At 47.6% G+C, this 17,629-nt stretch overlaps 1 protein-coding gene across 1 annotated transcript in view; it reads left to right on the top strand.

Moving 5' to 3' along the window:
• Evc2 (EvC ciliary complex subunit 2) overlaps positions 1 to 17,629 on the top strand; it is an 87,172-nt gene that overhangs the window by 7,921 nt on the left and 61,622 nt on the right. The window contains exons 4-7 of the mRNA XM_032916954.1: positions 2,821 to 2,930; positions 3,551 to 3,604; positions 10,423 to 10,557; positions 16,518 to 16,657. Of these exons, the coding sequence (XP_032772845.1) occupies positions 2,821 to 2,930; positions 3,551 to 3,604; positions 10,423 to 10,557; positions 16,518 to 16,657 (439 nt within the window). The remainder of the gene's footprint in view (positions 1 to 2,820; positions 2,931 to 3,550; positions 3,605 to 10,422; positions 10,558 to 16,517; positions 16,658 to 17,629) is intronic.

Raw genomic sequence — 17,629 nt, 5'->3', positions numbered from 1 at the left:
ATGGACTTCCTACTTGCTTTAGACAGAGGTGGGGTTGGGGGAGAAGTGGCAGGTATTTTAAGATAGTCTCAGTTTTATCCAAATCAGCTTCAGTTGGATACAATGGATCAATGAATTACAGGGAGTTCATGACACATCACCACTTCATAGTGACCCTTCACCCTGCTGACCGGAGTTACAGGAAAATGGACAGGTCTTTTAGAGTTGTTCTGGGCAAGCACAAATGTGGATTGTTGTCATCTCAGAAGTACTATCGTGTTATATTTAGATGTGTGTAAGCATGTTGTTCATTGATGTGTAATCAGGTTTCCATTACTGTCATGGAATCTGTGTTTTATGAAGGGGAACGGTTCATTTGGCTCTTAGTTCTAGAAGTTTCAGGCCTCATTGCCTTAGGCCTGTGGTGATGGTGATGGTGACGTGTGACGTCAGAGCAGTTTACCTTATTATCGTGTAGAACTGAAAGAAGGAAAGAAGACAACAATTGGGGTTCCACAATCCCTTCTGAGGATAGACCCTGTTGCCTGGAACTGTCTGCCTTTGAACAGTTCACCCACCTGCCTGCCAATAGTCCCACAGACCTCAGAGCAGGTCTTCAACACACAGGCCTTTGGGGGACAATCCAGAGCCAAAGGGTAGCTTGTAGTGTAGACTGCTGGCTTCCACAGGGTCTTCCTCAGTTGAGTTATCCCTGACTAATTAGTTAACTTCAGAGCCATGATTTCTCTCAGGAGGTTGGAGCTTCCTTTCTTCTTGGCAAACGTCTCGTGTACGAAAGAGCAACCTGAAGCTGGAGTGGGTGGGGAGCTCGCACGAGGCCATGGGCACCAGCCATGCTGAGATGGAAGCCGGCAGACTGACCCTCATCAGCCCTGGGTACCTCTATAGCCTGCATCCCTTCATCTGACCACACCCACTTCTGATGTGTGGCCCACACTGCAAAGCGTTGCTCACTTGACCCTTCAGCCCTGAATCTTTTAACACAGTGCTATTGACAGAAGCTAGTGGAGCAGTCCACAGCCAGTGACCTGGTTGGTGGCTCTGGTTTAGATGAGGCTCTAAAATTTTCATGTCCCAGCGAAGCCACCCCAGAGCTCTCCTTTCCATGATATAGAAATGAATTTTCCAAATGATTCCTATGTTGGCGTGTAGAGAGTAGCCCGTGGGCTGTGAGCGGAGCTCAGGCAGTCTGGGATGCCTCTGGAATCGCAGCCTGACTATATGGCTTCCAGCAAGCCCCTGAGCAGTTAGGAGTTCAGAGATCCTGTGCATCTTGCCTCACAGCATGACTCTAGGGGGCTGAGTGAGGTCATATGACATGGCCTTTAGCTTAGTCAGGGCCTGGCCTTGGCCTTTGGCTCCCTTTCAATCAGTGCCCTTCCCAGCTGTGGGCTCACTACCTACCCCTTGCTTTCCAGTGTCCTTCATGGCTCTCATTCCTGTTGGGTCATGTCTGTTCTGACCCTGTCCCTCAGACATGGTGCACAATGGTGGTCCCTCTGTCCTACTTATGACATGCACGTCTCTATTCCATGAGGATCGTCAGTCTTAGGGTTACCTTTCCTGGACGTTCTACTTGATTTTCAACTCCACCCCCGTCCCAACGCCCCCAGCCTCCAGTCTCCCACAGGGACATTGTCTTGACTGTCCCTACTCTAGCTATGTCTCACCCTAAGTACTAACTAAATGGGCACAGGTCCCCTTGCCTGCACCAAGCATAGTGCCACCCACTGGGCAAGGTCAGGATCATAGGGATGGAGAGAGATATCAACACAACCCAGCCTGGCCTGTAGGCAGTGCCTGGGGTGTGTCATCTTTTGATTCTTGGTGCTGTTTTCTCCCGTCTATTCCAGGCTTTTGCTCTGTCCAGGAGGCTGTGTTCCCTGAGAACGCAGTCCAAGTCACCTGTTCCTGAGCTCACCCGACTGGTGCTCAATGGTGGCTTTCAAGTTAGGAGACAGGGCAACCATTATCCAATGACTGACTCTAAAATCAAGTGGCCAATCAGACTCCAGTTTCCTGCCTCTCTGACTCCATTACCATCAGCATCCTATGACACCCCCTCCATTTATTAAAACAAGTATAATTTAGCCTGGCCGGTCTCAGTCACAGTGTCTCTTCCACACTACGAAAGGGAACAGGTTTTTTATGTTAAACCTCAGCACCCTCTGGGGGCACATGCAGGAATGCTCTGGGTGAAAGGACTCTCTCTAGTCTGGGGAGGTGTCTGAGACTGCCTTCCCCTTCTCAACATCTTAGCTTTGTCCTCATGAGAAACCCAACTGGACATGTTGATTTTTCTGGACATGTTGATTTTTCTGGACATGTTGATTTTTCTGGACATGTTGATTTTTCTGGACAAACTAATTCCCAGACTCCATGTGCATCTCCCCTGCTTTCTACACAGGGGTCTTGCCGTCTCTAAGCTAACTGTAGTCTACCAGCTCAGTCATCCGCCTGCTGGACTGGCACTCTCAGGAGCTGAGGGTCCTGCTTTCTGTGTGTAGAGCTCCTGTGAGAGCTCAGGGGACTGTGCTACAGACTGAGAAAGGGCCCAAGAGACCAGCCTTCTGCTTGTGGCTGGGAGGCCTTGAGCAAATTCTAACTTACTCTCCCCGCTGGATCACTCCCAGAATCCCCTGGAGTGTATGAAATCCCGATGCTTCTTGCTGGGGATCTGGGCTTGTGAGCAGCTGTGGCAGGTACAGGGTTGCAGGGGCCAGGGTTGTGGCTAGGCCAGGGGGAATGGCTACTTAAGGATGGGGCTTGGTGTGGGGATGCCTGTCCCCTTCTTGACCTGCACTTGCTGTCTCTGAGCAGTGGGAGAGTGCTACTCCGTCAGCTACATGGCCTCGCTGGACCCCACCGCCCTTGGGACTGGAGAGAGCCTGGATCTTCCCGCCCAGCTCATCTTTCAGAGACCCTCACAGGTAAACTTGTCACCCTTGCTTGGGACCTGCCACTGTCCTGGATGGCTGCTTGGATATACTGACCACAAGGGCATAGGAAAAGTTCTCTCTTTTCCCCTCCCTCTCTACTTCCTCCCTCTGTACTTCCTCCCTCCTTCCCCCTCCCTCCCTCCTTTCCTTCCTTCTGTCCCCTTTCCCTTCTTCCCTTTCCTGGGTGGATGTCCCCTGCTAACTTGGGTAGCTTCCCTGTTAAAAGCCTTCTCTCCTCCCTTCTCTTCCACGTTCCGTATTAATTAGTTTAATTTTCCAGCCACCCATGCGGCTCCCATTTCACAAACGAGGCAGCTGAGTCACACAGAGATGAACACCTTGCCTGAGTTTGGACTGGCAGCACTGCCTCAATCCAGTTCTCCACAGAGAGCTGTGACCCTTGGCCCTCAGGACATGGGTTTGAGTTGCCACACTCTCCAGTAGAGAAGCTGCAGTCCTAGTCCCACTGTTTCTCAAAGAGGCTTTAGAAGTTGGACAAACCCTTCGTTACCCAGCAGACAGGGGCTGAATTCACAACTGAATTCAGGCGTGTGGGTTGGGCATGGGTCAGACTCCATGTGACTGAAGCGTTTCTTTCCTCTCTTTCTCAGAACAGAACTCAGCTAAGAGCCCACTTTACCATCACCGTGGAAGAAAAGATAATGGTAAGACAATCTTCAGGTCCATCCTGGTCTGGGATGGAGAAAGGGAGGGGGGAGGTGTGTGGAGGGAGACCGAGGAGGAGGAGGGGGAGGAGGAGGGGGAGGAGAGTGACTCCATAGGGTGTACTGGCTCACCCGATGGTGGAGGCAGAGAAGTCCCTGCATGCCAGCCATGTGGCACAGTCCAAGTTGGAAGGCCTCAGGCCTGGGATACTGATGGTGTGACTCATCCGGGGATACAAGTCTGAGAACCTAGTGCTCATTGGTGTGTGGCCTACAGTCTTAGGCAGAAGAATCTTGAATTCTGTGATCCAGGAACCAGACAAGAGGAATGTGTCTCTGCATCAGAAGAGACAGACAGGCAGATAGACAGACAGACAAACAGACAGATAGATGCATCTTGTCCTTGGATTGGTTCCATTCTGGTCCAGCCAGCTTGGTAGCACCTGTGCATACTCACATGAAGTGGGTCTGGGTGTTGTCCCAGTTCACCCCCAGGTAGGGTGGGTCTGGGAGGCTCCTAACAACATTCATATACTGGGTATATCTTTCTGTTTTGTCTTACCTGCTATCTCCCTCAGATGCTCCCAAAGTCAGAATTTCCCCTGATGTTTCTTGACCCCATCAAGCTGTGACCAAACTACACAGAGACACCCCATACTTCCTCAGCATCTCAGATCTCCTGAGCAGCTCACGCATGCTTAATCTTGTCATCACTGACACAGGCTCGTGGGGGAGATTCCATTATTAAATCACTTTTATTTCAGAGATGGGGAAACTGAGGTCACATAGTTTGCCAAAGATCCTACATTTAGGATGGCATGTTCTCTGAGGCCACCCCTAGTCTTGGTGACCCCAGAGAACAACTGTTAAATTGTTCTCATGGCTCTGATTGAACTAGTGAAGGGTCACTTGACGATTAGCTTGTCAGGACCTAGGATCACGCGAAAGACACACAGTTGGTCAATGAGCGCATCTCTAGGGAGGTGTAACCCTGAATGTCGCTGTCATTGTCTCCATATGCTGGGGCTTTAGACTAAGGAGAGAGCAGGCTAAACAGCAGTGTTCATTCCTCTCTGCTTCCTGAATGTGGATATGATGTGAGCAGCTGCCTCTCACTCCTGCTGCCATGCCTTCCTGCCATGATGGACTGTAACCTGAATGAAACGCCTCCTCCCTTAAGTCGCTTTGTCAGGTGTTCGGTCATGGCAAGGAGTAAAGTGACTTAAACAGCCACACAGCCAAGTTAGCCAAGGGGACAGGTGAAGTCTAGAGAAAGTCCTCATTGACCTTCAGGTCCTGGGGAGGGGTACTCTCCAGCCATGAGTCACAGGTGCTTCTGTGACATTCTTTAGGGGCTGAGTGCTACACAGGCACCTCGTGCCTGGGTCACACCACCTCCTGACTCCGGGAGGAGGAGGCAGGTACTCAGTAGGGACTGCACCATTTATACAACATGCCAAGTGGATTGTGGCCTCCCTCCTGGATGTGGTCTCCAGATGCTGACCAAGGCCCAAGTTCACAGACTGGCCTTTAGAGAAAAGAAGGACAACAAAGCCAAGCTTGTCAGCTCTTGCTTGCAGGGCTGGCAGATGGCCTTTGATTCCAGGTATTCTGCTAGCAAACCCCACAGCGATGTGGTGACGCTCAGTACCTCCTAGGGGCCAAAGTCCTGCTTAGAAGAGATGGAAGGGAAACCAGCTCTGTCTTTTAGCAAGCCTGCGATTCAGTGGCGGGCAGTTAAGGATGTGTAGATCGTGGTTTTCTTTGTTGGTTTGAGATATCCAAAGGATGGAGTCTGGTCTAATTTGTCCCATGTCCCCTTTACTGCCTTATCTGTAGGTGACACTCATTCAGTAAATATCCCTTGATTGAGTTGATTGTCAGCAATGATGACTACCAGTCAGTTTAAGAGGTGGCAGATGCCCTCATGATTATGGTGAAGAACATTCTCTCAATGAATGTGCCCTACCTTCCAAAGCCTCGCCCTCCCACAAGATTGGAAAGGGGCCATTTTCAGGCTGCAGGCTGCCCCTCACCAGGTACCCTCTGTGCAGTGGAGACATGGGGCATGTGAACATGAGATGTCCCAGTGTTGTGGGTATAGTGGGCTTTACAACCACATGACCTGTTGTGAATCCTGACTCTTCGCTGTCCGTATGTGGTCCTCAGCATGTTCTAGCCTGTCTGGGCCTCCACTTTCCCAGACATAAAGTGAGAACGGGACCATGGACTTCTCTCCAGGCAAATGGGTTAGTTTATGCAGAGCACTGTGCTTCTTTAAGTCTGTGAACACCAGCACCTGTTCCTGGTGTCATTTTTATGCAACAAGAGAGCAACGCCAATGTGCCAGTGTATCACTCAGAATGAGTTGTTGCCATTACGGTCTCAGGTTCGGTGTTGTACCTGGGGAACTGCACTGGTACCAGAAGCATCTGTGAGGCCCAGTGCAGTGTTCTAGGGACTGGAGTCTGTTGTGCAGAGCCTCAGGGTTAAGCTAATGTTGACTATAGGATTGGCACACTCTCCCTCAGGTTTCCTGGGGAGAGACCCTTGGCTCTGAGTATGCTCAGCAATACTGAGACACCTTTATAGGTGACAGGGGTGTACCGGCGGGAGACCGGTGTCTGGAGGAATGCCAGTACTGTCACCAGACAGAACAATGGAAGGTATCTGCTTGCTATGTGGCCACCATGCCAGAGCATCAGGATGGAGCAACTACCGTCCTGCCTCTTTAATTTTACCTCAAACTAACAAGGCACCTGGTTAAGGAAAGCAAGGCCATAAGAAGAAGTTTCTTCTTAGTTTATCACCCAAATCCCTGCCCTCCTCAAGTCCCTGGTGAGGAGAGTCTCTGAGAGTATTCCATAGTGTCGGACATGAACTGCAGGTCTTGGATTCCTCCAGACTCACCTGCTACTTGTGGACTGTGCACTGCCAGCTGGCAGGCACCTGGATGGCGGGTTGCAATGCTGGTTGGGAAGGGTCCCAGGAGCCATGGAGACAGACAGAGGTGTGGGGGGGAGACAGACACACTGAAAGAGAGAGACATAGACACACACACACACACACACACACACACACACACACACAAAGAGAGAGAGAGAGACACACCTAGAGACATAGACACACACAGAGAAAGACAGACAGACAGACACAGAAACACACACACATATATTGAGAGAAAGACAGAGAGACAGACAGACAGACACACAAACACACACACACACACACACACGGAGAGAGAGAGAGGGGAGAGAGAGAGAGAGAGAGAGAGAGAGAGAGAGAGAGAGAGAGAGAGAGAGAGAGAGTTTTGCCAATGGTCACGGTGGCCAAAGTCCACTGCGAGCAGTCCTTCCATGGAGATAGAGAATTTATCTGTGTGTTCATGTAGTAAAGTGATGTTTTATTAAATGGAAAGAAGATGGTGTCCTGTGTAATCTCTTGAAATAAGACAGAGGTGAATGCTCTAGTCAGACCAAAATATAAATAGATAAAGTAATATGTAGAAAGTCAATATGAGTAATAGTCTGGGGAGTTTGAATAGAAACTGCCTGGAATTTTACTTTTAAAAACAACAGCAAGGAGGATAAGTGAGAAACTCAAGGAGGTATTTATAGAAAAGACAAGTGTCATAATATGTAAAGAGCATGCGTTAACTAACAAGAAGATGAATTACATACCAGGTGGCTAGCTAAGAAGTGAGACTTCTCAAACACATGGTTTTACTGGGAGCATTTGAAGCCTGTTAGATGTACTGCTATTAGCAAAACCATGAGGCTTTGAGCTGAGGTGGTGATGTACATGATTACTGTCTTCCTTAGGACACTGAGCTCTTTCCTTAGGGTGTTCTGACTGAGGCTACATCAGAAAAGTTAACCCTCTCCACTCCATCAAGAGCCACTGGTACTCTCTGTTTATTTAAGAGTCTTTCTCTCAGGCATCCCTCAGAACTTAAGACTAGCTTCTCTGACTCTGGTCATCTTCTCTCCCCTGATGGGTTGTTTGCCCCCTGCTGGACGTTCCTGGCATCGAAGCAGTGGGCTTACTCCTTTGGTTGACACTTAACACCTGTTTGTTGACAAAAGAGACTTTTTGCCTAGAAGATGCCTTAAGATGATCTGGCCTATATTTTCCTTTTTATCAAGAAAGAAGCAGGTGTGGAGATCCTGGGAAGCAGCCACGATCACGATGAGCATCATGGCCGTGAGGAGCCTTCTAATGTTCCCCGAGCCAAACGCTGATCTATTGGAATCAGCAAGTGTCAGGGTTCTTTGAACCAATAACACAGATCTATTTAAATGTGTTTATTAGACTGGTTTGCACAAGATGGTCTAGACCAACAGTTCTCAGCTTTCCTAATGCTGTGACCCTTTGATACAGCTCCTCACTGTTGTGGTGACCCCGGCCATGAAATTATTACAGTCACTATTTTATCACAGTAATTTTACTTCCGTTATGAATCATAATATAAATATCTGCTATGCAGAATATCTGATATATGACCCCTTTGAAAGGACATTTCAACTCCCAAAGTGATTGGGACCTCCAGGTTGAGAACCACTAGTTCTTGCAACAGCCATCTTCCCCCAGGGGAGGCTGAGGACTCACTGGCTTCTCCACTCACCAGGCCGTGTGCCTCAGAAATCCAAAAGTGGCTCCGGAGTGTAGAGGATTCCTGGAGTCTCTGGTCCTCAGCCCATCTTGGAAGCTGGGCTCCCCTGTCATTGGAGGGTGAAGGTGGCAGCCGTGGCATCTGCCACTGGTGGACCAGTGGCAACGGGGTGGGTGAACTTCCAAACAGAGTAGATGAACTAACGCACCATCGAAAAGGGGGAAAGTGAAGCCTCCCCCCTCAGATCAGCCACATGCTGAGTGTGAGTGGATCTTCACACTTCAAATGATGGAGGAAAATCCCTCAGGGCTGTGCCCAGCAGCTTGTCCCCTAGTTGACTGCAGTTCTAGCCAAGTTGACAACTAAGATATCACAATGAGGCTGCATTAGAACATGTGACATATGATTGAGACTTCCTGCCGTCAATCTGGACATTCACTCATTGATTGGAGGCCAAGAGTCTTTGTTGTCACTGTTGCCCCTCTAGGTCATGGGGACAAGGGGCAGAGAGCCACCATCCTGCCTGCTTCCTGAAGATGGAGGCCAAGCAAGAGATTTAAAACTTGCTGAAACCTTTTCCAGGAGAGTCGTGTGTGTGTGTGTCCCCCTTTCCCATGTTTGGGGGAATCGGTGGGCGTGGAAAGACACCATGTATGCTCCCCATTTCCTGCATTTGGTGGGTAGGGGACATGGAAAGTCATTGTGTGTGGCCCGGTTTCCTGTGGCAGGGTTACTGTGTGGCTACTGGACGTCCTGAGATCTCTCTGCACCAAGCCTCTGCACACACACACGAAAGCTGAACAATTACAGCTTCCAGCCCTCGAAGCCTATAGATACGTTCATTACATAATTGAAACCAAACTTTCCAAACAAGCTTTATTGTGTCTTTGAAACGCAGTATTGAATTCCCATCTTTTCAAGTCTTCCTTGAAAGGCCTTTTTTGTGCAGTATCGCTCCTCATAAATGCTATGAAGAATCTCTCAAAGGCAAGGCTGCAGCGAGCGTGTGATTAAAGGGGTGGGCACGGTGAGCCAGAGGCGGGACTGGGGGCGTTAGTGCGTTCAGCGGGTGGAGGCGGTCATGACAGAGCCACTTCTCTTTCTTTCTGCCTAGACATCTGCAGCTCAGGTTGTTCGTGTCCTAGCGACTCCATTGACTGTGGCTCGTGGTGGCATTTGGCGGTGTCATTTCTGAGGACACTTAGGGATGATGACTTGAGGCTGGGTCTAATCCTCTAATGACCTCAGTTTTGGTTCTTGTCTCCTTAGAGAGTTTCTGTCATCCTGGTAGAGGGGTCCCACTGGTGCCAGTTTTTCAAACAGGCCATCCAGGGCCACTGTTGGCTCTTTTTTTTTGCTCACATCCACTCTGTCATTCAGTCCTCCATCCATTTAATGTCGTCTAGATGGTCTTCTACCCTGAGCCCTTTTCTGCACATAGTAGTACTGGCAGCTCAGATAACCTGAGATGGCTCAGAAGTTAAGAGCACTGGCTGCACCCTGGTGGACCTAGGTTCAAATCCCAATATCCACGTGGTAGCTCACAACTGGAGACTTGATATCGTCATACAAACATACATGCAGTGCACATGAAATAGAAATAAATCAAGTTAATCCCCCCTCCAAAACAAACCCCAGAGGTTCTGACTGATGGTGAGGTGCTTCAGGTTTTGTAATGTGGATGCTACGTGTGCATATGTGTGTATGCATATGTATGTGTGTGTACATGAGCGTATGTATACATATGTATATATATATACATGTGTGCATGTGCTTGTGTATGTGTGCATGTGTGTATGCATATGTGCATATGTGTATGCATATATGTGTGCATATGTATCCATGTGTGTCCATATGCATGTGTGTACATATGCATGTATGTGTACACATAATAACAGAATAGGAACTCTCCTGACATTGATATTATGTGGATCAAGTATTGTGCACCTATTACACTATATAGTTTCAGAACAGTCTCATCACTCCCAGAGTTTGAAATTCTGTACCAAGTAGCAGTCACTCTCATTTCTTCTCTCCCAGTCTCTGGCAGCCATTCCCCTGCCTTTGGTCTCTGTGGTTTGTGGACTCTGCGTCTTTCTCAGCACCTGTATTTTGCCTCTGTTTTATGGTACCTGGGGCTCCTCACCTGACTGGGGAACCAGGTGGATGTGGCATGAGGGCCTCAGATTCCCTTCTTTTCCTGCAGGTTCTGCCTAACCATGGTCTCCACACAGCAGGCTTCATCGCAGCCTTCCTCATCTCCCTCCTCCTGACCTTGGCAGCCCTGTTCTTCCTGGCACGGGGTCGGTGTCTGCAGGGAAGCATGCTGTTGAGATGCCGGGTGAGTCTCCCTCCCAGAGATGCTCTGGTTGGCAGTGGTGTGAGATGAACACTCATCCCTTAGCCTGATGCGTCTCAATTCTGGACCACGTCAGACTCCGCTGGTGATCTAAGGACGGGCGCTCACCTTGCTTTACCTGGGACACAAACTTATAATTAACTGTGGGGCCGGTGACGCATCTCAACGGTAGAGCAATTGCCTAGCCTGTGCCGGGACAATCCATAGCATTGCCAGTAAATAAGCAGATTCATTCATTCATTCATTCATTCATTCATTCATTCAGCAAAAGCTTCTAGGATTATTTCTTTAAATACTACTCTTAACATACAATTGTGTGAATTTATCAGGCAGAGTGTGATAACTTGACACCTGTGTGCAGTGTGTAATGTGCTGTTAGGCATGGCATACCCATCACCTCAGGTATTCATCATTTTTCCATGTGAGGAAATGTACATGCTCTCTTCAGCTAGTGTGAACTCTGCAGCACCTTCTTGGCTACCAGGCTGCTCCCCTGTGCCACAGAACTGCCCAGCATTTTCCTCCTTCCTACCCCAACTTGGCTACCACTGGGCAGCATCTTCATATCCTCCCCTGCTCCCTCCCCACACCTGCTAACCATCACTTTATGCTCAACCTCTAAGGGTTCATCCTTTTAGATTCCACATGTGCTGGAGAGCAGCACTGGGCTTGTTTCAGATGTAATATCCTCCAGGTCCACCCACATTTTGACAATGTAGTAGTTTGAATGACAGTGACCCTCACAGCCCCAGATATTGAATGCTTGGTCTCCAGTTCATGGAACGGAGGAGGTAGAAAAGCTCTCAGCTACTGTTCCAGCACCATGCTGAACTGCTTCCCACCATGATGATTATGGACTAAACCCTCTCAAACTGTAAGCTGGCCCCTAATTAAATGCCTTCTTTTAAAGAGTTGCCTTGGCCACAAGGTCTTTTCAAGCAACAGAACAGTAACTAAGAGACAAGATGGTGTCATTTCATGGCTAGATAATATTCCACTGTGTGTTTGTTTGTGATGAACACTTAAGTCGATTTTATATCTGACCGATGGATGATTTATGTGTGGCCAGGTGTAAGAACCTTACATTTTAGCACTCCCTCTGTAGGGTGGCTTTTTTCCATCCCCAATTCAAGCCCTGCTTTCTGCCACCTGCTGAGGAGCCTCACTATTCTGAGGTGAAGCCAAACTCCTTGGTCTGGCTTGTGGGTCCCTCATGACCTGACTTGTACCTCATTTCTACCGGTCCCTCACCTCACCCTCTGGGTGTGTCACACAGCAACTGGCTTTCCTGAGGGAGCTGAGCTCTTCCTGCTCACTCTAACGGGCTCCCAATCCCTTCTTAATCTTCCCTCTTGTAACTCTTTCCTCTGCTTTCAACATTAACCAAGCATCTTCTTGTCCCAGGAATCATTGTGAGTACTTCCTGGAAGATTGGGTCTCTCTCAGGCTCCTCTGCTTGCTTTGAGAGATTCCTCGGGGGATCTTTTAGACCTAAGGTTTTTCAGCTTCTGATCTTCATTTCCCCAGGAGTATATCTCGAGGTGCTCTATCCCAGGAAATAACACAGTCAGGGTATAGCAGGAGGAGAGGATCACGTACCAGGTGTGTCCTTGAATGCCATCAAGGACACTTGGGGCCAACCTGCCTGAGGTGCTGGAGATAGGGCAGAATCAGATTCTGAGCCAATCCTCCTGAAGGCTGTGTCTGTGTTAGTTCCATCTCACAGGCCTGTGCGTACCTCAGGAAGCAGCCAGCAAGATCCTGTCAAGGAGGCCACTTATGAGTTTTCCTCTGTGTGGAGGATGATGATGAAGGACTTAAAAAGTTATTTCTCTGTGCCGGGATGGTTCAACATATGGAAATCTGTCAATGTAATCCACCATATAAACAAACTGAAAGAAAAAAAAAACCCATAATCATCTCATTAGATGCTGAAAAAGCCTTTGACAAAATCCCTTCATAATAAAAACCTTAGAAAGATCAGGAATACAAGGGACATGCCTAAATATAAAAAAAGGCAATTTATAGCAGGGCCAATACTAACATAAAATTAAATGGAGAGAAACTCAAACCAATTCTATTAAAATCAGGAATATGACATGGGTGTCCACTCTCTCCATATCTAATCAATACAGCACTTGATGTTCTAGCTGGAGCCATAAGATAAAGGAGATAAAGATGATACAAATTAGAAAGGAAGAAGTGTTGCTATTTAGATGATAAGATATAGTTTGCAACTCTAAAAATCCTACCGGGGAACTCCTGCAGCTGATACACATCTTAAGCGAGGTGGCTGGATACAGGATTAACTAAAAGAAAAGAAAATCAGTAGTCCTTCTGTATACAGATGATACATGGGCTGAGAAAGAAATCAGGGAAACAACATAATAGCCCTTCATAACAGCCACAAATAATATAAAATATCTTGGGGCAACTCTAATCAAGCAAGTGAAAGACTTGTATGATAAAAAAAACTTCAAGGTTTTAAAGAAGGAAATTGAAGATGATATCAGAAGATGGAAAGATCTACAAATGCTTATAAATCAGAAGGATTAACAGAATAAAAATGGCCTTTCTACCAAAAGCAAACTATAGAATCAAGGCAATCTCCATCAAAATTCCCACACAATACTTTACAGACCTTGAAAGAACAATACTCAACTTTATATGGAAAAACAAAACAAAAAACCCAGAATAACCCAAGCAATCCTGTACAATAAAAGGACTTCTAGACTTATCACCATCCCTGATTTCAAGACGTACTACAGAGCTGTGGTAATAAAAACCACGTGGTATTAACATAAAAACGGAGAGAGTTTTCCAGGAAATTGAATCAAAGACCCAGATGTAACTCCACACACCTTTGGACATCTGATTTTTGATAAAGAGGGCAGAAATATACAATGAAAAAAAGAAAGCATCTTTAACAAATGCTGGTGGTCTAACTGGATGTCTACATGTAGAAGAATGCAAACAGATCCGTATCTATCACACTGCACAAAATTCCAAGTAGATCAAAGACCTCAACGTAAAACCAGATACATTGAACCTAATAGAAAAGAAAGTGGGGAATAGCCTTGAACTCCTTGGCACAGGAGACAACTTCCTGAACAGAACATCAGTAGCTCAGGCACTAAGATCAACAATAAATGGGAAACTGAGAAGCTTCTGTAAAAGCAAGGGACACCATCAATAGGAACAAACAGCAGTTGACAGAATGGGAAAATATTTTCACCAACTCCACATCTGATAGAGGGCTGTAGCCAAAATATAGATGGAACTCAAGAAACTAGACCTTAACAAACTAAATAGTCCAATTATAAAATAGGGTGCGGATCTAGACACAGAGTTCTGAACAGCGGAATCTCAAATGGCTGAGAAACACTTAAAGAAATGTTCAACCGTCTAAGTCTTCAGTGAAATGAAAATCAAAACGATTTTGAGATTCCCTCTTACACATGTCAGAATGGCTAAGATCAAAAACTCAAGTGACAGCTCATGCTGGCAAGGATGTGGAGCGAGGGGACCATTCCTCCGTTGCTGGTGGGAGTACAGACTTGTACTTTGGAAGTCAATATGGTGGTTTCTAGGAAAGTTGGGAGTTGACCTACATCAAGACCCAGTTATGCCACTCCTAGGGTATGTACCCAAAGGAGCCTTCATCCTATTGCAAGGACACTTGTTTAACTATGTTTACAGCATCTTTGCTCAAAATAGCCAGAAACTGAGAACAACCTAGATGTGCCTCAAATGAAGCATGGATACAGAAAGTGTGGTTCATCTACACAATGGAGTACTTACTACTCAGCTTTAAAAACAATGACATCATGAAGTTTGCAGGCAAATGGGTGGAAGTAGAAAAAAAATCTTGCAGAATGAGATCATCAAGACGCAGAAAAGCAAACACGGATGCACTCACTTTGAGTGGATATTAGCTGTTAAGTAAATCATAATCATATTACAACCCACAGACCCAGAGAGGCTAAGTAACAAGGAGGGCCTAAGGGTGAAAGGACACATGGATCTCACTGGGAAGGAGAAATGGAATAAATTTTGCAGGTGGACTGGGGGCAGGTGGGGTTGGGAACAGAAGGGGTCATGTGGTGGAGGAGGGAGAAAATACTGGGAAAAAAGACTGGCATTGGGGAGCATTTTGGGGGCAAGTTGGAAACCTAGTGCAATGGAAACTCCATCGAATCCTCAAGAATAACCATAGCAAAGACTCCCAATAATGGGGTACATGGAGCCAGAACTGGTCATCTGGTGTAACCAGGCCTCAAGTAGAGGGTACTGAGACACCAATCCAGCCACAAAACCTACCTACAGTTTGTCCTGTTTTCAGAGTGTTCTGGAACCTGAGTCTAGCAGAATCATCATCAAAGAGACCAGAGAGACTTTATCTGGCAACTGATGGGAGCAGATACTGAGAGCCACAGCTAAACCCTATGTAGAGCTTGGGCATCCTGCAGAGGAGGGGGAAGAAGGAGGAACCAGCAGGGTCAGGGGACACTGTGAGAACATGGCCCACAGAGTAAACTGACTGGGACACATTGGGGGCTTGCAAGATCAGGGAGCCTGTAGGGGTCTGCCATAGGTCCTCTGCATATATGGTATGGCTGAGTAGTGTGGTTCTCTTGTGGGGATCCTAACAGTGGGAGCAGGAGCTGTCCTGGACTCTTTTGCCTACTTGTGGGACCCTTTTTCTCCTCCTAGTTGCCTTGTCAAGCTGTGATGGTATTGTAGCTTTTTTGTGGTGTTTGGTTGATGTCCCTGGGAGGCTTGTTCTTTTCTGAGGGGAGGCAGGGGGGGGTGGATTTGGGGGAGAACATAGGTGGGGAGAAGAGAGGTGGGCAAGGGGAGGAAGGGGTAAACTGTGACCAGGATGTAATGAGAAGAATATAAAACAAAACAAAATTATTTCCCTGTCATTTTAAATGTATGTATTTTATTAATCCTTTGGGGAATTTCACATAATGTTTTGATCATATTCACTCTCCTAATCCTCCTCTAACTCTTCCCAAGTCCATCCCCAATTTTAAAAATAATCTAAAGAGTTAGGTTTGAGCTTCCCACAAACTCCTAAAGGTGAAGCTATTTACTGGAGAAGAGTCAACCTAACAGGGTCATACCCATAAAGAAAACTGTCTCTGTCTTTCCAAGAAGCCGTCAACTATCCATGGTTCCTTAGTTAGGGCTGAGGGCTCATGACCCTTCATGGTGAGATGTTGACTGACTTGATCTTGTACAGGCCTTGTACAAGCAACCACAGGTGCCATAAAGCTATGAGTGCTGCCATCCTGTCAAGTCCAGAAGAGTCTCTTTCACCCTCGTCCTCCTTGATCTCTCTCTCTCTCTCTCTCTCTCTCTCTCTCTCTCTCTCTCTCTCTCTCTCTGTCTCCCCTCCCTCTCCCTCTCCTTTCTCCCTCTCTCCCTTCCTCCCCTCCCTCCCCTCCTGTTCCTTCTCCCCTCCCCCCTCTCACTCTGTGGTGTGTATGTGTTCTCCTCAGGTGCCTCCCACCTCATTTTTTGAGGCAGGGTCTCTCATTTACCCAGAATTCACCAGTTAGGCTAGGCTGGCTGGTTGTGTGCCTTGGGGATCTGCCTGTCTCTGCCTCTGTGCCCAGCTTTCTAAAAATGCAGGTTTTAGGGCTCAAATGGGAGGACCTCACATTTGTGTGGCAAGCACTTTTCTGACTGAGCCATACCCCCCCTTCCCATCTCAGTAGCAGAGTACTTATGGTTATGTCTCTGCATATCTTTGCTTTGTTTACCCAGCACTCTTGTGTGCTGCTGTTGAAATCCGCGTCCTTTTTATTTGCTGAGAAGTGGAAGCTCTGATCAGGATAGCGGCTGGTCTGAGGTAGGAGGAGGCCAGCTTCTCCGACTGCCCAGCACACAGTGTTCTCCAGCAGCCCAACCCAGCTGTCTCTCCACCTCTACAGGTTCAGCATCCTGAGAACAAGCTGGAGCCCTCACCCTTCACCTCTGCTAACGGTGTGAGCCAGGACCTTTCCCTCAATGACCAACTGGTTGACATCCTGACTTCTGAGGAGCCTGGGAGCATGCTTCAAGCCCTAGAAGAGTAAGGGTCCCCAGTCATATCTGCTTTCAGGAAGTGATGGGTTGTGGGCAGAAGCATGGAATGTTCTTGGTGGGTTACTTGGTCATCCATTCATTACTTGGTGGTCAGAATGGAAATGTTGCTAGGCATTGATTCTATTGGGCCAGCTGGATGCAGAAGGAGGTACTTTTGGGGCCCTGGAAATGCTCCCTGGAGGGGGTGACATCACTTGTGCTTGATGCTGTAGTAGAAGCTTCCAAGGGAAGTGAGAGGAAATACTTTAGGCAGAAGGAAGAAAGGGAGGTATAAGGATGGGAAGGCTCAAGGGATATTGTGAAATCTTAACAGAAGAGTGTGCTGGGCGTTTGTTTACTGACTACAGAAAACAGGGAAGAAATGGCCGTTTGAACAAGAGGCCAGCCCAGGTGCCCACCTTGGTTTGCTGGGTGGAACTCTTTTGTGTTGATAAAGACCCACACTGTGCTGTCCCCATCGTGCCAAACCCTGGATGAGAAGGGCATAGACTAACTCACAGGCCTGCAGAAACAACTTGGGGTGGGGTGTTGTCTTCCACTTATGTAAGGACTTGAAGGTTAGTTCCCCTTCCAGGGGTGTTGCTAGCAGTTCAGTTGTGATTCCTCCTCAGACAAAAGCTGTACTGAGTCTGACTCATGGTACTTTTTAAGCTCCTTGTCCTTGGCAGTGAGGACTCTGCCCTCCTTGGGGGATGCTCCTCCTTGTTCAGTATCTCCGTGAGCAGCCAGGCCTCGAGCCTTGGGTGCATAGGATGAGTGAAATTTCAGGGTGGTATGCACGGTTTAGGAAATTAGGCTTTGGACAGCTGTTTACCAGCCCCTCTTCATGTTTGCCCAGTTCTCTGATTGGAATGCCAACGATGGCAATTAAAATTTGCCACCCTGTCTTAGGAAGGCAGAAATGGGTGGGCAGCTGGGAAGCAACTCCTGCCGAGACCCAAAACACTCTCTCATATGT

The sequence above is a fragment of the Rattus rattus genome, chromosome 11 (assembly GCF_011064425.1).
Source record: "Rattus rattus isolate New Zealand chromosome 11, Rrattus_CSIRO_v1, whole genome shotgun sequence".
Taxonomy (NCBI): Eukaryota; Metazoa; Chordata; class Mammalia; order Rodentia; family Muridae; genus Rattus; species Rattus rattus.
The sequence above is the reverse complement of the archived record's forward strand: the minus strand, read 5'-3'. Positions and strand labels throughout refer to the sequence as shown.